Source organism: Parasteatoda tepidariorum, chromosome 9 (genome assembly GCF_982258835.1).
Source record: "Parasteatoda tepidariorum strain Cologne lab strain chromosome 9, Ptep-v5.0, whole genome shotgun sequence".
Lineage (NCBI taxonomy): Eukaryota > Metazoa > Arthropoda > Arachnida > Araneae > Theridiidae > Parasteatoda > Parasteatoda tepidariorum.
In genome coordinates, this window is record NC_141763.1 from 58913693 (window position 1) to 58937018 (window position 23326).

Below are 23326 nucleotides of genomic sequence, written 5' to 3' on the forward strand. Positions count from 1 at the left end.
AATTGTATTTTTAATCTCTACAACACTTTAAATTTTTCTGGGTACAAAATAATTTTTTCATGGATACCTGGACATACTGGCATTTTAGGAAATGAAGTAGCAGATAGGGCAGCAAAATCAACAAATAACCTAACTAATCACAAATCAACGTTATCAGATGTTAAAAATATTATCAAATGTACCTTGTATTCAGAATGGCAAAAAAACTGGAATAATGAGACAAATAATAAACTACATAGTATCTATTCTAACCTACAACCTTATACACATCTTAATCTACCTCGAAAGCTAGAAGTTATTTTAAACCGTTTACGTATCGGTCATACTCGTATTACTCACAGACATCTTCTACTAAATGAGCCTGCTCCAGAGTGTTCCCATTGTAAGGAACCGCTCACTGTGAAACACATTTTAACCAAATGTAGCAAATTTAAAATTCAGAGACAACGCCAATTCGGTTGCTTTAATCCATCATTGATTTTATTAATTGGTAACAGTCCCCACGACAACATCTTCTCATACCTCAAAGCCATTGGTTTTGATACATCAATATAGATATTTAATAAAAACCAAGTTGTAGGTGCGATATAGCCACAACTGGCTCTTGCGCCAATAACTAAAAACTAACTAACTAACTAATTATTATGGAACAGACAGTTCTTATAGTCATTAAAAGTGATTTTATTTTGGATAGTAGACTTTTTTATGCCTTTTAACTTTTTAGTGACTTCCCCTTCAACTTTGTAGGCATATAATTTCGAGCGTATTCCTAAAAATTCTGACATAATTTTTCCTCGACACTCATCTTTCATTTTTCCCAAAATTTTTTTATTTATCCTCGGAATTCCGTACGGATTTCCAATAGCGTAATCGGATGTATCATATGATTCAATGTCACTTTTTATATCTTCATATACATTGGATGTCTCAATACTATAAATAAAAGTGTCTGTGTCCATATATAATAGGCTAATGAAATCCAAATATTTCGGTTTCATTTTCTCATAATGGAATGAGTACATTAGAGTTTTAGATAGTTCCAATATGCTCATTCCGATTGCTATGGGCTTGTTAAACTGAAGGTGGGTTTTTTGCATGTGAAATCTTACTAGTTTTTCACAGAATATTGTCCGATCAAGAAAGTTAGGCTTTGCAATTAATTTTTCACATTTTTTTACGCTAGAACATAGTCTTACATCGACTCTTTTCCGGATATTCTCCATTGTTTTCCCAAAGATGGAATTATTCATAAGCTTGTAAAAATTTTTCTGGAAATCAGATTTAGACTCTGCTCTCTTTTTAGTATTTAAATCTATATATTGTTTTAAAAATGGTGCCTGATCGAATTCTAGAACTCTATGAATTTTTTCTAACTTTAAGCCAAATTGTAAACATTGTTTGAGATTTCGATAATGTATTACATAATTTTTTTAATTCCATATAGTTGTAAGTAATCTTTTTTATTTGCAATTTGGGGGGATGGCACTCTCACATGCAAAAGGTAAATCTGAGTGCTCATCATGAAGCTCGGTTGGATACAGAAGATCGACTTCTAAAATATAACCTTGGTTACTGTTATCTGGTATTTGATTTACGTCTATTTTTTGAGGATCGACCCATTTAAAATTTTTTAAGGGGAGGGGCTGGGACATGGCCCACCCGTATAAATTATTGGCATCAAGGTAAAGAAGGTATGTATCCGGCTTAGACTTATCATAATCTTCCATATATTGGTTATTTGCAAGTGCATAACGTTTAGAGCATTGTGAAATCCCCCCCCTGCTCCCCTTTTCAATAAAAAGTATCATTTCATAATCATCAAACAATTCAATTTCTATTTTAGACATTTTCAACATTGCATCCCAGGACAAACCAGGACATGTGTAATACCACGCCGGATCTAACGCGTATGTTGCCATGCACTCTTTACGGAAATTTTCAAAAATATCTGCTAAAAGCAAAACGTCTGTTTTAAGATAAAGATCGGAATATTTTTACAATTCCTTTCATACCATATTTGTTTTGCATGTTCGTAGTCTTCTTCTGACAAATCTTGCTCATTTAACTCATTGTAAAAATTTTCTTTCGTTGGGAGGGTCGTTTCACTAAATTTTTCATGTTCGGTGACATAATCATAGGGAAATACTCCTTTTCTTAGAATAAGTGGGACTTTATCTATCGGGAAAAAACGCTGGACTGTTTGAAAGTCATCTCGAGCCAGATTTTTTGATAGTTCATCGATACTACTGGACATAAATTTAAATGAGTCCAGAAAGCGAATTTTGAACCCACCTTCAATTTTTTTTGAAAACGAAATATATTTTTCAGTGTTTTGGGGAATAACGTCTATATTTTTCTCATCAGTCCCTAACTCTCTTACAAATAGATGGCTATCATAACCACTTAAATTGTGAAAAAATACAGGCAAAAAGTCAGGGATCTTAGCTTTGATGTTGCATCGAGAACAGCTTGCCCCACGATACCGTCCATTAATATGGTTATGATCATGAACCTATTATCAAGAAAGAAAGAAAAAAAAAGGTAACTAAATAAATGAAATATAACTTAATCATATTATTATTTTTTCAATGTATCGCCTAAAATTTATTTTTTAATTACCAAAAGCATTCATTTTTCGATTTCGATTTAAAAAAATTGTTCTCAAATAGTTTGTCAACAATGAAAATTATTATAAATTTAGAAATCATCAGTCAAAATTCTTGTTGATTTCAGAAAAAATAAAATGGAAATAAATTAAATATTTTAAAAAAAAAAGAAAAACATTATGCCGAAATTGCTGGAGAAAGAGATATGAGGTTTTTAAACATGGAAAATTGATCTACATAACTTCGCAGTTAATAGTTAAAAATAATCATTGTATTTCATTTTTTTTTAAATAATTTTTCCTAAAACCATTTATAAGATACAAAGTAAAAAGAAAAAAATATATATAAGCTAATTAACATACCTTAATGTTTGTCAGAGAAAACTCTTTTTGGCACATGTAGCAAATATTAGCTGTTTCGTATTCTGCAATTTCCTCGTCTGAAAGAGGTAACATAGGTAAAGGGTTTTTGTAGATGTCTCGAATGACTCTCGCTTCTTCTTGCATGGCTTTAAAAAACTTTTCCGCTGCGTCTGGTCCTCTATACATTACTGGATCTTTATAATAACCATTACAAAATAAAATATAATAACAGAAACTATAGGGTTCATGTTTCTGATAAGGGTTGGTGTATGAACTCATATTGGAAGGTTCACAAGAATCTATTGGTTTTGTAAAACTCTCAAAATCCGCATAGACGACATACGGAACTTTGAAAGTATGTCTCACATTTTGAAATGATAGTGCTTTTTCATGGGGCATTTCCACCCTTGCAGCATCATGTTGATTGCAATCCCTTTTGTGTTTTTCTAAGAGTTCTAAGCTTCCATAATGCAGAAGGCATCGTCGACACAAATATTTTTTATGACTATTTGATGACAATTGTGTGGAAACGAGGCGGGAAAAATTCTTAATCCAAGCATAGTGGTTGGTAGCATCTGATGTTAAATATAGCAAATCCACATGCTTATCTTCCTCATTCTTAGTTATGTGTAAAGGAAACACTTTATTATGTTCATCTAAGCCGTAATCGTTGATCGATATTCGATTTATTTTCTCAAACTTAGACACATCACTTAATTTCACCGGGAATGATATGTCTTCAAACTTAAGTTCTTGGGCGAATTGTTCATAATATGTTATTCGATTGGAATGTAATCCTCTTTCAGTAATAGGATGCAATGCGGATAAAACTGCCCACTGGAAGCATCGATTATCATTATTTTTGATCTTGATAACAGCATGTTTCCGTTTTATGACATCGGGTAGATCAATATATGAAGAACCTCTTAACGGGTTATACCTGTTCTTTCTCACTTCTAGGGACAGAATTACCTTCAAAACCCAACCGGATTCTTTGTGGACAAAATCAATTGCCTCCTGAATTAATTTCTCAGTAGTCCATGAATATAGTTCATTCAAGTCAGTTGCCTGAACTACAACAGTGTTTTTCGTCTTAAAACACTTTTCTTCAGTGATAACATTTGTAGAAATAGATTTATTTTCATACACACATTTAAGTCTGCAGTTTACTTTTAAGTCATTATTTGACAGCTCTTGTTTGATTATTCCGCAAACTTCTTCGTGTAAAGAGTTTAGAAACTCTCTAATGTCTTTAAAACCGTCCACATTTTCGATGTTAAAGGTCTTTACACGATTTGATAATGCAGTTAAATGTGGCTGTTGCACTCGCAATGCTCTACTGGTACTCGCTTCTGATGACAAAGTTTTAATTCTTTTTGCAAGGTGGCCTGAAGGTCCGGCATCTGAGGGTTCATTTCTTTTACTTGTGTGGCAATTTAATTTGATGTGTCTGGATAGCACGTCTTGTCTGTTAAAGTTCTTATTACACTGAGCACATTGATAAGATGCATTTCCATGAACAGATCTTTGATGTCTATACAGACTTTTTTTAGCAGTGAAATTCTTATTACACTTTTCACAATGAATATTATTTCCGCTCATCTTGTCAATTATTTAAAATCAATAAAAAACAATTTTTATAATGTATGAAGAAAAATATTTAAGTAAAAACAACATCAGAGGAAAGTTTAAAAAAAGCTAGATAACTAAAAACTTGAAACATCTATTTAAAAAATAGCTGAATTGTTAAAGAACGAAAAGAGGATGAGAGACTATTTTCGAACAAACTATCGTCTGCAGAATTTCTAACGATACTGAAATCAGTTAATCCTGAACAAGTTTACTACAAAACCTAACAAGTTTATGAATAATTCGAACTAAGTGGGAGTTCTCTAGCACTGTGGTCATCACAACGGGGGTACAAGATTGTAAGGCTGTGAAACATGTTTCATTTCTCATCGCAAGAACCATTCATAAATTTTCGTGCTTTTCACATACATACTCGATCAATATTCTTTGTCACTGTAGCAACAAAGCTAGAATGCTACTATATAGAAACCATTCCTCATTCTGAAATAAAGAATGTATCTTTTTTTTTCTTCTCTTATTGAAAATTTCGTCAGGTAAAGCTAATCATGTTTGATCGGAACACTTGGTCTGGTTCACTGGCTGCAATGTCCTTGTGGTGTTTAATCATTTCGTTCCACTGGGCACGTGAAATTAAAATTTCTTTACAAGTCACTTTATTATCGAGTCCATATACAAATCGCTTAAAACGAAAATCATTTAAGTTCTCACTAGTTATTTGAATTTGATTTTCTGGAGGCAATAATGACTGAGGTATCTCCTGCTTTGTATCCGGAACTTTCTTAACACCCATTATATGTTCAGTCCACCAGGGTCGCAAATTGATTCCGTTTCTTGTAAACTAAGAACTCCAAAATGATAATTCAAAATATGTTCGATATCACACTACGCTTTGCTTTAGAAATATATACTTTGATTGGATAAATACTATAAATGTAGAGAATGCTGTTGCCATTCTAACAAAGTAAAATAAGTAATATCCAATGATAAAATTTGAAACAGTCACGTGACCAACATGTCAGTAAAAAGAACTGAATCCAATACTCATACGTCATGGACCAAAACCAACCCTGTTGAATCTTGTTTGAACTGGATATCTCACGATTCGTAGCGTGTAAAAGTGAAAATGATATTGCGTCATCAATTTAGAAGCGTCATTGCGGAGCCGCTGCCATTCTTATTAATATAAATAAAGTGTTGCCACAACTCTAAAGTAATATTAAAATAGAAACTGTAAGTAAAAATCAAAGTAGTTAGTTCGTAAGGCGGGCAGAAATAGTCAGTGCTGCCTTGTCATTATAAAATCAACAAAAAAAGATTAAACTGAAATTTTATCCGAAACCGCCGGCGAGTTTAAATTTATTTCCTTAAAACTATAAGTTTTCCTTGTATCTGTATGCGTCTTTGGGATACTGGTAAGCGTGCCTGAAAAACCAGTATCTCATGGAAGCATTTTGCCCTGGAGATTGTGAGTTCGAATCCTCAATTAAATATGAGCATTTATATTATTTATTTTTAATAATTAAATTTTTCCAATTTAAATGAACGAAATTAATAAATATTTTTGACACTAGATGGCGCCATCAATACAAAGCATTTATACCTAGAAATTAGTTGCTATTTTAATCACTAGAGGGCGCCACGATTATTAGAATCAACAGATGACGTCACTAACTGGCACCACTGTAGAGTTATGTGGTGCCATTCACAAAACATAAACTTAGGCGTTGCCACTTTTCAGTTAGAAACTTTAAATTTAAATAATCTTAAAAAATGCATATTTTTTTGAAAACCGAAACTAAACTTGTTGCCACCGGAAGTTGAAAAAACCAAATTAAAATTTAGCATTGCCACCGGAACTTAAAATCTTTTTCATATTTTACTCGTTGCCACCGGAAGTAAGAAATTTTGGAAACCGAAACCAAAACTATTTCAAGTGTTGCCACCGAAAGTTAAAAACTTTTAAAAACAAAACCAAAACTAAATCAGGAGGCAAACAACTCAACTCAACAGCAGGAGGTAAACAACTCAACTCAACTCGGCACCACCAGCACCGCTGGCCCAGAAACGGCTTTTTCCATCTACTAATGTACAAAAGTAACCAAAACAAATAATGCATTTGTTGCAAATATTTGTTAATTAATAAATAAACATTCACATTATATTTTACAAAATTCTTTCATTACATAGATAAGTATAATTTTTTTTTAAAATTTTTTCCCTTAATTTGGTAAAAAGTAGCACGGAACACACAAAAATATTTGTCTTTGATCGCTGAATAAAGATAGTGACTGTAAGGGTTAAAACGTACACGATACATCTAAAAAAGTCTCAACAAATCATATTATTGATGCTTTAGTCAAGAGAACTGGCTAGTAATAATAATTTCTTTAAAACTTCCGAGCTCATGGCAAAAGTATTAATAATATGATCTGTCGATACTTTCTGCAGCAATTATCAATAAGCTGTTAAGACGCTTCGTGCCAGTGGTGGACCGCAATCTATTTTTGATGATTTTAAGCCTGCTGAACGCTCTTTCGGCGGAACAACTTGTGACTGGTAGAATGGCCAAGATCTTATAAATGCATGTTATTGTAGGAAATGCGGAAATTTCGAAAGCTACTTTCAGTGGAGAAAAAAATCCACACTTTCTCCAATCCTTTTAAAGAACCGCCATATCTGATTCGTCAATTTCAGACTCTGAGCTTTCTTCCTCTGTGTCCAGTGATGCTGCATTTTGATATTCCTTATGAATTTCACTGTCATCTTCTCCCAATTCAAGATAAAGATCTCTAAAGTTCTCCAGCTCATTAGCGACTTCGTCAGCATCGAGACCGTACTTATTGCATAAATATCCTATGTCATCTTTTGTAGCTTTGAATGCCGAAGATCTTAAACTTTTTTTGCTAAAAAGACGCATTTGACGGTACAAAGTCAAATTTTTTTCCGGAAAAGATCTTCAAGTTGAATGCTCAAACCATCCAAAGCCACAATATATAAACTCGTTTTTAGTAATTCTTCTCCATGAAGTCTTTCATCCCATGCAATTTCCACCAGGCATGTGGGGAATTCTCCTTTGTCTCCGATTGATCTCGATATCAATGCCATGAGTTTCGGAAAATGTGCATGACAACTCTCTTATTTTTTTCCACGATGTGTCCACATTTTATCTAAATTTCCTGATGCCAGTCTTGCAAATTTCAAGCAACTGGGCTGCTTGGGCCAGGTCGACTGCAACTCCCTGCATTAATATTGTCACAGGAGATGTAATGGTAAAAATTTTATCCAGTATATGGAGAGACACAACAAAGTTGATATCTTGTACTCTGTGCAGCAAACCAGTCGCTTTAGTGATGGTTTCATGTTCCATGTGCGGATCTCCAATTATTCTCTTCAATGTAGAAATTACAGTAGTAAAAGTCTTTAGAATAGTAGTTACAGCGTCTTTGGTATTGCTAAATCTCGTTGTCTGGACTCGCTTTAACGACCGACATGGTCCATTTCCTTGCTCTTCCACGAAAACTGCATTCCGTTTGAATAAAGACGTATAAGTCTTCTAGCATACCAATGGCTCTTTTCTTTTCAATCGACGATTTACCGACTGTGTTTATTGCTAAATTAAAACGGTGACTACTGCACCAAATATATTCAGCCTTTGGTGCAACTTCCTGGATCAGTGTTTTCAAACCTTTGAAATCGCCACGCATATTGAGAGCACCATCGTAGCTCTGCCCAACGAGGGTTTCTATCGGAATTTTGGATTCTTTGAGAGTCTGAAGAACTATTTCTTTCATAGCCGCTCCTGTGGACGATTTGAGTGTTAATACTTTCAGTACACGCTCAACTACTTTTGGTGGTTCATTTTAATTCGATGAATTCTTTAGGTAGCGAACAATGATAGCCATCACCTCTTTCTTGCTGACGTCTTGAGTGCAATCAATAATGAGGGACCATACCTTGTGTAGTTTAAGACTCGGAACAATTTCATTGATGATGCATAACTCCATTGCCTGGATAAGTCTGTTTTGATTGCGCCAACTCAGGAGGTTTGACGCGATGCTTTTCTTTTTTTCGTGATCAGCGTCTAGTTTATCTAAATAACTTTGTGCAAGTTTAAAAATTTACCTGATTTTGAATCATGTCCTTGAAATGCCATCATTTCTGTTGCAAGATATTTCGCGCAATCAATCATGCAACTCACAACATAGCGATTTTGCTCAACTGTAGCGTTTTGAATTGTTGCATTCCTTCTATCTATGCGCTCCCCTCGTAACCAGCGGATAACTGCCTTTTCAGCATCAACATGTTCAATGTTTTGTCCATGCCTCGTGATATCTCGCAGCCCATGGTTCATATCACAAATTTTTTACATTATCCTTTTTTACCATCCACTTGGACCTCTGTTGTAAATTGTTAAGGTATTTTATATGCCATTTCTTCCGAAAGATTTGAACTATTTTAGTTAATTTCTTCCAATTAGAGAGTTGATTGTCCTTATTTTGAATTAAATTTGGTTCTACAATAGCATTTAAAGGTCTGCCGATAAACAAATGAGCAGGAGTTAATGCATCATAAACATCAGAATCAGGTGACAGAGGTACAAGCTGTCGCGAATTTAGAATTGCTTCTATTTGGGTTGTGACAGTGAGGAATTCTTCGTAACTCAATCTGGAATTGCCCACAACTCTTTTAAAATGAAATTTAAAAACTTTAACGCCACTTTCCCAGAGTCCACCGAAGTTGGGTGCTCTCGGTGGGAGAAAGTGGCATTCGATTTCCTCACTTGTTAAATAGTTAGCCAAGCAATCGTCTGGTTTTACAACCAAATTATGTAATTTTGATAGTTCTTTGTTGGCTGCTGTGAAATTTGTGGCATTGTCCGAAAACAACTTAGAACATAAACCCCTACGAGCCACAAATCTCTTTAAACTTCATTTGAGGTTAAATCCGTTACTAATTCTAGGTGTATTGTCTTAGTGACTAAACACATAATTTTATAACATAGCAATAAACATAATGTGGACATAATGACATACGACTAATGACATAATAACATAATGACTAAACATAAATTTTATGGTAAATTCCCTTCCGTTGATGTTTATACTTTACAAAAAATGGACCACAGAAATCTGGTTTCACTCTTACTTCTTTCTTTCGTAGTAAGAGGCCCCAACATCCTATTTCCAGAATTCTTTACATTGTGGATAAATCTAAAAAGATAACTAATAACATGCAATACTTCAGTATACTATTGCTAATATCAAGTAATTCAAGAATAAAAGGGTTAGAAGTCATACTAAGCACAGGCAAGTTAATTTGTTCTAAATGTCTAATCTCGCAGGTGAACTCATCATTTAGGATCGATGACGGAATTTCCCGATTGGGATACTCTCGCTCATTCAGAAAAGCAGGTCCCTTGAACCACAGTTTATTTCCAATCAACTTCTCAGGATTCATCCATCTGGAGATGAGATCTGCCGGATTGTTCTCGGAAGATACGTGACGCCATTGTTGAACTTGTGTCAAGTCTTGAATTGATGCTACCCGGTTCGCAATGTATGTTTTTAGTTGAAAGGGCTCCTTCCGTATCCAGGAGAGGACAATCATCGAGTCGCTCCACAGGAAAATTTCAGCTGATTCAAATTGTTAAGCACTTTTCACTTTTGTTATTAGTCTTGGTCTGCAGCACATAACTCCAATCTTGGAATGGTAACACGCTTAAGAGGCGATACCCTTGATTTACCACAAATCAAGTTCACTTCAAAGGTTCCGTCGTCTGAATATGATTTAAAAATCCGTAATCCGTGAATCCGTGAAGCTCAATATGCACTTGATTTTCTATTAAAATGCATCTTTAATACTGATGTTGTTAATTGATGGCAAAGCATTGCTGAAGCTTTCCCACTGTTGAGCCTCCATTTCAGGAAGCGGATCGTTCCAGTCAAGCTTAATTCTTGTAAAAAGATTTTCGCTTTTGTGATCACCGGACCCAATATATTAAAAGGGTCGAAAATACGTGCTATTGTGGACAGCACTGATCTCTTTGTTGGTGGTACAGTACTTTCAATGGAAGTTTGGAACGCAAAATGATCATCGGCAGGTTTCCAAATTACACCGAGTGTCTTTGTCTCATCTTCGAAATTATAGTTATTGTCAGACCCTGTCAATTCCGGGTTGTTGCAGTACCACTTGTTCAGAAGCATACCTCCACTATTTAGAGCCTTTGATAACTCTGATTGCAATTTTTTTTTGCTTTACTCAAGGAGTCAGCACCACTCAAAACGTCGTCAACATAAAAGTCTTTTTCTAACGCTGGACAAGCTAGAGGATAGTTGTTAGACTCATCTCTTGCTAATTGCAATAAAACTCGTGTGGCTAGGTAAGGTGCACTGGTTGTGCCATAGGTGACAGTTTTGAGTTCGTACATCTTAACTGGGTCATTTACTTCCTCCCTCCAAAGAATTCTCATAAGTTTGGTTTGACTCTGATCAATTAAAATCATTCTATACATTTGTTTGATGTTAGCTACAAATGCATAAATATGTTTGCGAAATTTTGTTATTATTTTAAATAGATCTTCCTGAATAACTCCACCGTTATATTGTATAGAGTTGAGTGAATTAACTAAAGTTGTTGGTGAGGATGCATTAAACACGACACGAAGTTTTGTTGTCATTTTATCCGGGCGATAAATTCCTAAGTGTGGAATATAATAAGTTCCTGCTTCTTCCTCACATTCCGAAACTTCGGTCATATGACTTAATGTTTCATACTGGCGTAAAAAATCTCTACAAAGCTAAATATTCAGGATCTTTTAAAAACCGATTCCACGGAGAATTTAATTTTTTAAGCGATATCTTTAGATTTTCCCAAACACCTCGGATCATCTTTTAATGGCATTTTTACAATAAACCTCCCCGTCTTATCTCTTTTAACGCTTTCCTCAAAGTGTTTTTCGAAAATTATTGCTTCTTTATTTTTGGTTACCTCACACTGCACCTCTTCTATATCCCAAAATTTCTCTATATTTTTGTTTAGCTCAGTATTATCCTGAATAAATCCATAGTGTAGCCTTTCCTCTGATTCCATGGGAACGTTACCACAAGCCACGTATCCGAAAACTGTATTTTGAAAAATCAAAGTACCGTTAAGCGGATAAATTTGACCGGGCAGCAATAATTCGTAAAATATCTCAGCACTTAAAAGTACATCGATACGACTTGGAACATTAAAGTTGTCATCGGCTAGTTTAATAAACTCTAATTCAGGTAAATTTATCTTTATCATTTTTGACGGCATAAAATCTGTAATTTTAGGTACAATTAAAAAATCTAAATCTCTTTCAAAACTTCCCTCAAAATTAGAAATTGTAGCATTAACAAAGGTTTTAATTGTTGTGAATGTATCACCTAAACCGCAAACCGTTATGTTTGTGCAAATAGCTTAAACTTAAAGAAAGAAAAAACAATCTAAAGTCATAAAATTATTCATTGCACCCTGATCTAATATTCCATGGACTCTATATTTCCTCGATTATCTTTCAATAAGCAATTTTATTTTATTTTATAACCGTCGTTGAACAGCCGACCCAATTTCATGGGTTTACGACTACTTACGTTCAACTCCGTAGCCTTGTAATTTTGAACCAATCCAGAAGACAAGGAAACTCCTGGATCAGTACCCCCAGAGGTATTGATTTGTTGTGGGAACATGGAGGACTTTGAGACTCGACAGATTCAACGTGCATCAGTCACCATTTACTACACGGGGAGTCTTCGGCCGGCGAGGATCGAACCCACGACCTCTTGGATATGGGCCCAGCGCCCTACCGACCAGGCTATCCCGGCCTCTTCAATAAGCAATTAATCGTACTCAGCAAAACAATTTTTCTCTGATTTATTACTCTTGATGAAAGAATCGGATTGTTTTGACTTTGAGTAGAGGCAGACGCCTGAAATATGGGTGCGATCGGCGACAGTGAAGCTTTGTTTACTCTAGGAGAGAGGGAAAGAAGTTCTCTACTTACAGCTGCCTCATTAGCATTTTCGTTTTTCCCATTCTCAATACTTTCGTTTCTAGGATAATGTAAAGAGGTCTTTTATTTTTTCCTTCTTGCCTGCATATCGAACACGAAAATTTTGAATTACACTTACTCACTAAATGTTTTCCCAGGCAATTAAAACAATGGTTATTTTTCTTAATTACTTCTACTCTTTCAGAATTCCCCAATAATAATTACATTTATATAAAGGATGACTTTCCGATGAACACATAATATACTTTAAACTCTTGCCATCAGCCAAAAATGCTCTCATATTAGACGATTTATGACTGTTGATATTCCTCCGTTAAAGATTTTCCGCGTGAGACAAAAAATAAATCAGCTTCTTTGCCTAAACTTACGGGATCAAACCAGCCGCTAGACTGTCTAATGCTAATATGAGAAGCAGTTTCCTTATCTAAAGTTTGATATAATTTGTCCGATACAATTAATTGTTTTAGCTTATCAAAATCAGACACTTCTCTCAATTTTAAATAATAATTAAAGCTAGCAGTTAAACGTGATGCAAAGTGCAAATGGGTTTCATTTGTGTGCCTAGTAGTTTTCTTAAATTTCTCTAAACAATACTGGGGGATCAGTTCAAACTCCCTCAATACAATTGTTTTTATTTTATCATAATCACTGAGTTCGTTATCACTTATGTAAGAAATTACGTTTGACGCTTTTTCGCCTAGTAAATTCAAAAGTATTTCAGACTTAAATTTATCGGGTACATTTTTTGTTATAAAGGACCTTTCCAAAGAAGCAAAAAATAAACCCCACCCTTCTGGCTGACTCGGAACTCTATAATAGTTAAAGTTTTTATACTTTTTATTATCAAATCCAGAGACTCGCAATTCTCAACTTTGTTTTCAGAATAATTATCATTAGTTTTTTGAACTGGCTGCTTGCGCAACAATTCCAATTCTGCTTTTGCTCTCTCTAATTTTATTTGTTCCAATTGTAACTCTTGTTGTTTACTTTTCTCAAATTTCTCTGATTCTGTTTTCCTACCATCTATTATCCCCTCGATTAGATCAGTTACCATATTAGGATCTGTTTTGTAACTCTCAGTATTTTTTATAAGATTAGTAGGATCTATATTTGTCACTTTATCACCTATTATCACGCCTAACTCAGTAGCGGAAAGTTGTATGACTACTTTTTTCGCACCTTTAAACATTTTGCAAACAGAATACAATCACAAAATTAACATATATCACTTAACTCATATAAGTAAACACAGAATTTAACTGGTGGGAGTAAATGACCAGAAAGTTCATGCACCTACTTTGACATCAGATGCTCATCCAAGAAGGTTTCACTTTTGATTTTAAAGTTTCACTTTGTTTACATCGTAGCTTTACGCACAATGAACATTAATTGCACATCTCAAATTTTATCCATAGCTCACTAATTAGTCCGGTTTGTACGGACCGGATGTATTTCAGTAACTCTGATACCGGACTGTATTCATTAATTATTTTATTTAAAACTTTTATACACACACATTTTCACTGTTGTATAGACACATCCGCTTGATCGCGGAACTCTTTTAACACTGATTCAAATATTTAAAACTCTAAGAGATGGATGGCGCTTGTGTCGCAGTGGGCACGAACAAGCATCTTGAAAATCAAAAGAGGAGCGCTAAAAATGCCTTTCTTTAAAATTGATTGTTTCTTAAAGCCTGTCATCGTATTGTTGTTGCTCACGTGCGCCTCAGTCCCATACCATAAATTATGTTCTTTATGAAATAAACCGCTATATCCAAAGATTGTGAAAGAACCACGACTGATCATGACCGAAACATTTGAGCGACGACAATCATGACACCCCTTTTTCCAAGAAAGTAGAAATTCTTGTAAGGAGAAGAATATTCTTGAGGAGAAGAATGTGAGAATGTCAGCTTGCAGACAGGGGGAAACAGCAATTACTAGTGGCACCCCTATTCTCTGTGGACAGGAAATAGGATGAGGTGGATTTCCAGAATTTCCTTATGTATTTTGCTTTGCACCTGTAGTCAAGTTATGCATGCCTGAAAATGGCCAGTTGCTTCTTTTATTCATGTACTTAAAAAAATTCTCTCGTCTAAATTCCCCCCCCCCCCAAACTATATTTAACTGTATTTAGTGTAAAAATCCCCCCCAAGCTTTAAGTGAGCGCATCGTGCCCCCACCTTCCCCCCTGATGAGGTCCCCTGTATATATACATTATTATTTTTTTTTAGGAATTGACTGCTAACCTTGATAAGGCATCGGCATTTCTATGTGAACTGCCCTTACGGTATGTCAAAGTCATATTGTAGCATTTTAACGCTAAGTCCCACCGAGAGTGTTTAGCACCATGAGGAGTACTTCGGGTCAGGTAGGTAAGGGGATTATGGTTTGACACAATTTGTACTTTGGCACCGAAAATCCAAGTATCAAACTTTTTCAAAGCTTCGATGACACAAAACGCTTCCCTCTCAATGGTTGACCATCGTTGTTGGCAAAGATTTAGTTTTTTGCTAAAAAATGCGATGGGCATCTCTTTTCCCTGTTCATTATTTTGGGCTAAATACACTCCAATTGCAAACGCAGATGCATCAGTATAGAGTTGAAAGGGTTTATCGATGTCTGGAGTGTGTAATGATGGCATTTTAATCTTCTTTAAGTTTGTTGAAGGATGCTTCTGTTTTCGAGTCCCATGAAATATTATTCGGAACATTCTTTTTAGTAAGGTTTGTTAAAGGTAGAACTACTTCAGAAAATTTTTGGATATAATCTCTATAATAGCTTGCCAGCCCTAATAGACTTCTAATTTCCTTTTTGTTGGTAGGCTTAGACAAATTTTGGATGACTTCCACTTTCTCAGGATCTGGAGAGTGAGTGCCAGAACCTATTATATGGCCTAAGAACTTCACGTGACTCTTTCCGAAATCACACTTATCTAGATTTGCGGTTAGACCAACACTTCTCAGAGTTTGAACCACCTGGTCGATGTGGTAGAGATTTTCATCCCAGGACCTAGAAAATATCGCCACAACATCAATGTATGAGTGACAGTAGTGTCTATGGCGAGCTAGTACTTTATACATGGATTTCTGAAAGGTACTTCCTGCATTCTTGAAACCGTTCCGAAGAACCTTCTATTGGTAAATTCCAGCATGAGTGACAAATGCTGTATATGGTTTGGCGCTTTCCTTCATCGGGATTTGCCAATAACCTTTCGTTAAGTTGATTACTGTTATAAAGTGGGCCTTACCTATTTCAAAAAGTAGGTCTTTTTCTAAGAGGCGAAGTTGGCGGGGACTGCATTTGTCAGGATTTTGATGGAAGTTGAAAATTAATGTTTTTTGATCGGTATAAATAAAGAAGTTTCGACCTTCGAGTAAATGTCGAAATTTCTTTATTAAAGAATATGTGGCATATAATTCTCGGTCATATGTTGACCAATTTCTTTGGGATTTATTTAATTTTGCCGAATAAAATGCAATTGGTTCCCATTGGTTGTCAGACAGTCGATTGACGGAACCACCTATAGCGACATTAGACGCATCCACCCACAAGTTTAACTGAGCACCAGGAATAGGGTGACGCAAAAGTGTGGCGTTAGAAATAGCTTCTTTTGATTTTGTGAATGCAGCATCTGTTTCATCGTTCCATTCTAATTGCTCATCAGATTTTTGAGCATTGGATCGAGGATGTTTTCTGCGATTTTTGTGTCCTTCGAGGAATTTAACTATGGGTGATAAAATATCGGCGGCTTTAGGAATAAATCTTCTATAAAAATTAAATATGCCTAAATATCTACGAAGTTGGGTTAAAGTTGTGGGCATAGGAAAATTTAAAAATAGCATTAACGTGGTCAGAAATTGGTTCAAGACCATCTTTAGATACTGTAAAGCCTAAAAATTCTAATTTTGAAACACCAAATATACATTTAGAAGGTTTGATTGTTAGTCCATAATGGTCAAGTCTAAAAAATAGAGCTTTAAGATGTTTAATATGCTCTTCAAGAGATTTTGATGCAATTAATATATCGTCAGCAAAAGCATAAACATCGAGTCACTTCATCTATAAATCTCTGAAATGTGCTAGAAGCATCACATAAACCGAATTGCATCCGAGTGCTTTCGAAGAGTCCAAAAGGTGTGGTTATAGCAGTTTTGTGAACATCTTCGGGAGCAATCGGAATTTGGTGGAAGGCTTTTACTAAATCTATGCAAGAAAAAATAGTTGTTCCGTGCAGCTGACTAGTAAAATCAACAATGCTCGGAATGGGGTATTTATCTTTTTTAGTATAAGCATTAAGTGCTCTGAAATCGCCAACCGGACGCCAGTCATCACTGTTCTTTTTCGGAACCATGTGTAGTGGAAAAGTATAATTGATGTTGGATGGGCGCATGTGACCCAAATCCAACATATGCTGGAATTCCATTTTTGCTATTTTTAGCCTATCGTGAGCGAGACGTCGAGATTTAGCATAGACAGGTTGGCCAAAAGTATCGATATGATGTTGTACAGAATGTTTAATAATTTGATCGGGGCTTGGAGATTTATTGATGTTAGAAAATTCACTTAAAATTTCAGAAAAAATATCATCATTTACAATTGATTTGATAGAATAAATATCAGAATTATGAAATACACAATGCGTATTTAAATGAGTTTCAATATCAAATAACTTACGTTTTCTAAGATCTGGTTTTAAATTAAAGTAATGCAGAAAATCAGCACCTATAATGGGGGTTGAAACATTGCATATATAAAAAGGATACACAAATTGTCTTCGTAGACCTAAATCAATGGATAATAATTTCCGTTTATAAACATTAATGGAAGTTCCATTAGCATCAATGAATGTTTGAGTTGGAGCAGACATTTTATCTATTTTCGATGCTGGTATCAAAAAACAGTCGCTTCCCGTGTCCACTAGAAAGCATAAATAATTATAAATAATTCACATAGACATTAACAGTTGACATAAATTTATTAGATACTAGATTAAATAATTAAGAAACGAATTAGCACACAGCCGGCACACAGCGTGTTCGTAAACACACAGATTTACAAGCAGAGAGGTGTTGCCAAAACACAAAAATACAAAATAGGTAAACGATTACGATTAAAGGTTTTGATTATTATTTTAACACTTACCCTAAATCAAAACACTAATAGCAATATTTGTCTTCTTAAACACATTGAAAAAAAGATTATACAATAACAACTTAAATAGTATATAGCACTATAAATATTAACATAAATACACAGATACACTTAATTAAGATTATGTATTCCAATTAAATTTCTGAGCTTTAGAAACCTGTCTTTCACTAGAGGTTTAGTTAAGATATCAGCAATTTGCATATCACTATTACAATAATTAACATCTAGTTGTTTTGATTCATAATGTTCACGTATGAACTTATATCTGATGTCGATATGTTTGGTTCTGTGATGAAATTCAGGGTTTTCCACTAATCTCATAGCACTTTGGTTGTCCATTTGTAGAACTGGTATTGTAGAAATACACTGTAATTCTCTTAAAAGATTACCTAACCAAATGGCCTCCTTTGCAGCTTGACTAGCTGCAACAAATTCAGCTTCAGTCGTTGAAAGAGTAATGCAGTTTTGTCGTTGGCTCCTCCATGAAACAGCATCACCATTGGATAGGAAAACCATTCCTGAAGTGGATCTTCTCGAAAGAGGATCTCCTGCATAATCAGAGTCGGTATAACACTGAAGAGTAATCTGAGAATCTTTCTTACTTTGGAACAGAATTCCACATCTTTCAGTTCCTTTCAGGTAACGCATAATTCTTTTGGTCATATTCCAGTGCACCTGCTGAGGCTTGTCTAAGACCTGAGATAACACTCTAACTGCATACGATATATCAGGCCTAGAAACAATTGCTAAGAGCATTAAGTTGCCAATAGCTTTACGATAAGGCACAACAGCTGGGAGGGGTACTGATTGATCAGTGGTAATACTACCTTTTTCCATTGGAGTACTTACTGAATTGCACTCATTCATTTCAAACCTATTCAAAATTTTCTTACAGTAAGCTTCCTGGTGTATAAATATACCACCATCATCAAGGCATTCAATTTGCATACCTAGAAAGTAGTTGGCCTTACCAATCACAACACTAAAATCACTTTTAAGTTTCTCTAAGAATTGTTTTACAACACTTTCATCTAGCGATGCAATAATTCTATCATCAACATACACAATGAGATAGTAAATTGATTTCTCATCATTCAAAAACAAACAGGGATCTGAGTTTGATTGTTTCAAACCACATTTCACAGCGAAACTTTTGAAGAGTTCATTCCAAACTCTTGGAGCTTGCTTCAATCCATAAATGCTCTTAAGCAATTTACAGACTTGTTCAGTACCATCTTCAAAGCCCTCAGGCTGATACATGTAAATATCTTCTTGCAAATCTCCATAGAGAAATGCAGTTTTGACATCAAATTGAATCAGTTTCAGCTTATTAAATGCAGCAATACTGAGTACTGTTCTGATGGTATCCCAACGCACAACAGGACTAAAGGTTTCTTTGAAATCAACACCAACTTTTTGGCTGTAGCCTTTGGCGACGAGGCATGCTTTAACGCGCTGAACAGTCCCATCAGTATTTTTCTTTACTTTATAAACCCAGCGACTAGCAATCGCTTTTCTACCTTGAGGTAGATTCACAAACTTCCAGGTATTGTTGTCTTCTAAAGAACCCATCTCTTTTTTCATAGCTGCAAGCCACTCATTGCTTTCTTTTGAAGCAATGGCCTCTTTATATGTTTCAGGTTCTGTATATTCAGCTAGAAGAACACAATTGTCATATCTTGCTGGTTTCTTTATCAGTGACCTGTTTCACAAGTTTATCTCTTGCTTATCAGATAAATTTTCAAAATCTACTGGATCAGATGAATCTTCCCCTATTTCCTGGCTCACATCTAAATCTTTCTTGTCAGAGGATCTGATGAATTCTACATCTGATTCATGATTAATTGATGGTTCGTTGACATCATCACATGACTTCTCATTCTGAGGTATCATAGAGCAATAGGATTCATTTTGAAAAATAACATCTCTACTCAAAACGATTTTGTTTTGATCCTGTACCCAAACTCTATAGCCACCTTTATTGCCGCAGTAACCAACAAAATAGCCGGAAACCCTTTTCGGATCCCATTTTTGCCTTCGCTGCTTAGGAACATGCACGAAGCACTTGTTTCCAAATATTTTCAAGTTGGCTATATCAAAAGCGCTGCCTGACCAAAGTTCAATAGGAGTTTTATTCTTCTGCCTAGTTGGACCTGTTCTATTTAAGACATATACTGCAGTGTTTACTGCCTCCGCCTACAACTTTAGAGGAAGACCTTTATGATGAAGGATAGATCTAACAGTTTCCACTATAGTTCGGTTTTCTCTTTCTGCAGCACTGTTCTGCTCTGGGGTGTAAGGCATAGAGTATCTGATATTTATTCCCCTATTTTGCAACGTTTCACAAACCTGAGAATTTTTAAACTCTCCTCCTCCATCACTGAGAAATTCTTTAACAGTATGACCTGCAATTTTAGCTTCATTTAAGAAGATCTTGAGACAATTGGGCACTTCAGACTTTGACTCCATGAAGAAAACTCTACGAAATTTTGAAAAATCGTCTTTGAAACACACAAAGTAGCGAGATCCATCTATTGACTTCTCCTGCATAGGTCCACACACATCTGCATGTATAAGTGCTCCAGTTTCTGCTGGTCGGCAAGGTCAGTCAGGAAATCACCCACGTTGTTGTTTACCAGACAAGCACCCTTCACAAGATTCCTTACTTTCACAGACTTTAATTCCCCTTCGACCAAGAAACTCTTTAACATAAGTATTGTTTTGATGACATGATTTCTCATGCCATAGTTGAAAGGACTGATCTGCAGAAGCAACACATATTTCAGCAGACATTAATGGACACACAACTCTCATTTTTAAAGCATATAGTCCATTTACTGTCTTAACGCTTCTTAAGCGTACACTTCCATCTCTTGTGAAAAAACATTCTTTTCTTTCAGCTTGAAAAGCAAAACCTTTTTCAAGTGTCTGACTAACAGAAAACAGATTTCTGCTCACATCAGGTACATACCATACTTCTGACAAATGGTTGCTGACCCATTTTCCATTTACTTTCATTTCAACATTTACTGTTCCTTGTCCAGAAGCTAAAATTGTGTTGTTGTTGCCGACATGCACTGGCTTTGAAAAAGGAAACTTCTTAAAATCGAGAAAATAATTTTTAAAACTGGTTATATGAGCTGACGCTCCACTATCAGCTATCCAGAGTTCGTTTTCCTCCACTCCTTCAACGCACACAAATGCGTCACCAGAGGCTTTCAATTTATTTGCCTTCTAACAATCTTTGGCAATGTGCCCTGTTTTTCTACAAGAAAAGCTGTAGAATCTGACTTCTTCGGTTGCCATCCCATTTCAATTAGACGAAGTCGCTCTGTCAGCATATTTATAGAACGATCTTCAATTGGAATAGACTCCCATGCGCTCTTGAACTCAAAGTACTCACATGGGAGGGTTGACATGATTCTACTCATTAGTAGCAAATTCGGAAGAGTTGTCTTAGCAACTCTTTTAAGTTCATCGTTAAGTTCACTAAAATTCTTTCGCAATTTGGCAATATGTGTGACAACATCATCATTTGCATCCCTTTCACATCGAAAAAATTGTTCCATTAAGCGATCAAGCCTTTGACCCGAGCTTTGCTCATAAATAGAAAGTAACTTTTGCCAAATACTTATCGCACTGTCGCATGTTGCTGTGAGTTCAACATTTGCATCATCCATGCTACTAACTAGAACAAGTTGTGCTAGAGAGTCGTTCTCCATGAAAGATTTTCTGTTCTTTTCATGAAGCGCCTTTGCTTCCGTTGTTGCATTTTCGGAAAGAACAGGACATACCTGATCACCAGTTATTAAATCATGAACATCGTGATGGCGAAGCAAAAGTTCAATCTGACGTTTCCATTTACTCCAGTTAGAAACACCAACAAGTTTGTCGACATGAGCTTTAAATTCCATTGTTAAAAAAAGGTGTTAGTCCTAGGAATGCAACACAGCATGAGTTTCACTTCCAGTAAGCCTAATCAAAGCTTTCCCTAGCTATCTTTCTAAATGTCAAGTTAATCCGCGTTACTGGTTCCCATAACCAATTATAAATAATTCACATAGACATTAACAGTTGACATAAATTTATTAGATACTAGATTAAATAATTAAGAAACAAATTAGCACGCAGCGTGTTTCTAAACACACAGATCTACAAGCAGAGAGGCGTTGCCAAAACACAAAATAGGTAAAGGATTACGATTAAAGGTTTTGATTATTATTTTAACATAAATTACTTTTCCGATCTGTTGCAAAAAAGCGACGAGAGGCGTATGTCGCCGTTACTCCTTGCCGTTGTCGTTTAACACTGTAAAATTACAGGGAGGTACACACTTATGAGCTTTCGAGTTAAATTTCCTATGATACCAACAGAGTCTGTTAGAACTTGGGCTTCTCTGTCGAAAATTATTTCGATATGGAGTGCGAGTAACTCTTCTGGATTGTCTCAAAGACATTTTAGCAACTTCTTCTCTCAAATGTTTTATTTCTTTCAAGAGTTCAGAGTCAGCATTTAAAGAATTTTGAGAGGAAACAGCACTTACTTGTGGAGGTGATACTTCTAATATTTTGTCTGCTATTTCAGCAGCCTTTTTAATAGTTAGGAGAGAAATTGATGCCAGAATTGATAGCACATTTGATGGTAATTGTTGTAGGAATAGTTCCAGAATTAGCGTGTCAGAAACATTGTGATTTTCAGCACGTCTCTGCATCACACGAAGGAGCTCCGATGGCTTTCTCTCTCCCAATTGCTCACCAGCGATTTGCTTTCCCCACATCGTGCTATTACTTCCGTTTTTAACTTTCCATAAGGATCCGTCTTGTCCGGATCGATGATAATGTCACGGACAGTCATTGCGATATCAGGTGGTAAGTGGGCAACACAATGATTATATTTAGTTCTTGATTCAGTAATTGGCTTTGGAGTAGCCAATTCAAAAGTGGGTTCAATCATTGTGAACCATAATGATGGATCAGATGGAATGAAGTTTGGCATTTTTACTGCTGCTGCTGCCTCCATAGTTAATATATAATGCAAAAATCAGAGAGATGCAATTTCTTATTCAGTTTCAACAATCATAATAAATAATAATCATAAGGATATACATACGTTACGTCTATCGCGGGTCACCATTTAAGAGAATGTATTTAAATGGGTTTTCATTCATACATGATCTCCAAACGTTTAACAAAGCAACATTTAATGATAAATCACAACATAATGAGTTACAACTGCTGAGAGAAGTGAAAGTTATAGTAGTGCTTACAAGGTAGAAGATTTTTACATACGCTCGCAGCGCTTCCTTGTAACATGCGCTGGAAGGATGAATCACCATAATACTGAGAATATTTTGTAACATTCAGTTATCGATTTGTTATATCACACCACCATATTATAAACTGTAACACTTATAATCATTTTAAATCAACACGCTTACTTTGTTTAATACTAGATAGAGAATAAGTACTTTCCTAAAAGTTCACAAATTCAAAGTATTAAAATTATTTTAACCAAAATATTCTTAGAACAAAAATCAAATTCTACGTGACAACGAAAACTTTAACTGGATATTTTAAA

The 23326-nt window shown here is 35.4% G+C and overlaps 4 protein-coding genes and 1 pseudogene across 4 annotated transcripts; all 5 read right to left on the reverse strand.

The window, feature by feature from the left end:
• Positions 1 to 1460: 1460 nt before the first annotated feature.
• Positions 1461 to 4570, reverse strand: LOC147804086 (uncharacterized). Its single transcript, XM_087151412.1, has 3 exons — positions 2969 to 4570; positions 1999 to 2512; positions 1461 to 1951 (listed from the first exon to the last, which is right to left on the reverse strand). Exons 1-3 carry the CDS (start codon positions 4568 to 4570, stop codon positions 1461 to 1463), a joined length of 2607 nt encoding a protein of 868 aa, XP_087007538.1.
• Positions 4571 to 7721: 3151 nt separating this feature from the next.
• On the reverse strand, positions 7722 to 8909 carry LOC147804087 (uncharacterized). The gene is made up of 3 exons (XM_087151414.1): positions 8681 to 8909; positions 8121 to 8357; positions 7722 to 8077 (listed from the first exon to the last, which is right to left on the reverse strand). Exons 1-3 carry the CDS (start codon positions 8907 to 8909, stop codon positions 7722 to 7724), a joined length of 822 nt encoding a protein of 273 aa, XP_087007540.1.
• Positions 8910 to 10772: 1863 nt separating this feature from the next.
• On the reverse strand, positions 10773 to 11312 carry LOC147804088 (uncharacterized). The gene has a single exon (XM_087151415.1). The coding sequence runs from the start codon at positions 11310 to 11312 to the stop codon at positions 10773 to 10775; it is 540 nt and encodes a 179-aa protein (XP_087007541.1).
• Positions 11313 to 20365: 9053 nt separating this feature from the next.
• LOC147804089 (uncharacterized) lies at positions 20366 to 21663 on the reverse strand. The gene is made up of 2 exons (XM_087151416.1): positions 20989 to 21663; positions 20366 to 20848 (listed from the first exon to the last, which is right to left on the reverse strand). Exons 1-2 carry the CDS (start codon positions 21661 to 21663, stop codon positions 20366 to 20368), a joined length of 1158 nt encoding a protein of 385 aa, XP_087007542.1.
• Positions 21664 to 22031: 368 nt separating this feature from the next.
• On the reverse strand, positions 22032 to 22771 carry LOC147804090 (uncharacterized; annotated as a pseudogene).
• Positions 22772 to 23326: the final 555 nt, after the last annotated feature.

Bases quoted from the DNA above. Each gene is read 5' to 3' on its own strand.
- LOC147804087 (XM_087151414.1), bottom strand. From the start codon at position 8,909: ATGAACCATGGGCTGCGAGATATCACGAGGCATGGACAAAACATTGAA. The intron at 8,358-8,680 runs GTAAATTTTTAA...AATCGTCCACAG, and splicing joins AGGACATGATTCAAAATCAG to GAGCGGCTATGAAAGAAATA. The intron at 8,078-8,120 runs GTATGCTAGAAG...AACGGAATGCAG, and splicing joins TGAAAAGAAAAGAGCCATTG to TTTTCGTGGAAGAGCAAGGA.
- LOC147804088 (XM_087151415.1), bottom strand. From the start codon at position 11,312: ATGACCGAAGTTTCGGAATGTGAGGAAGAAGCAGGAACTTATTATATT.
- LOC147804089 (XM_087151416.1), bottom strand. From the start codon at position 21,663: ATGGAATTTAAAGCTCATGTCGACAAACTTGTTGGTGTTTCTAACTGG. The intron at 20,849-20,988 runs GTTAGAAGGCAA...CTCGATTTTAAG, and splicing joins AGGGCACATTGCCAAAGATT to AAGTTTCCTTTTTCAAAGCC.
- LOC147804086 (XM_087151412.1), bottom strand. From the start codon at position 4,570: ATGAGCGGAAATAATATTCATTGTGAAAAGTGTAATAAGAATTTCACT. The intron at 2,513-2,968 runs GTATGTTAATTA...TCTTGATAATAG, and splicing joins TTTCTCTGACAAACATTAAG to GTTCATGATCATAACCATAT. The intron at 1,952-1,998 runs GTAAAAATATTC...TTTTGCTTTTAG, and splicing joins AATATGGTATGAAAGGAATT to CAGATATTTTTGAAAATTTC.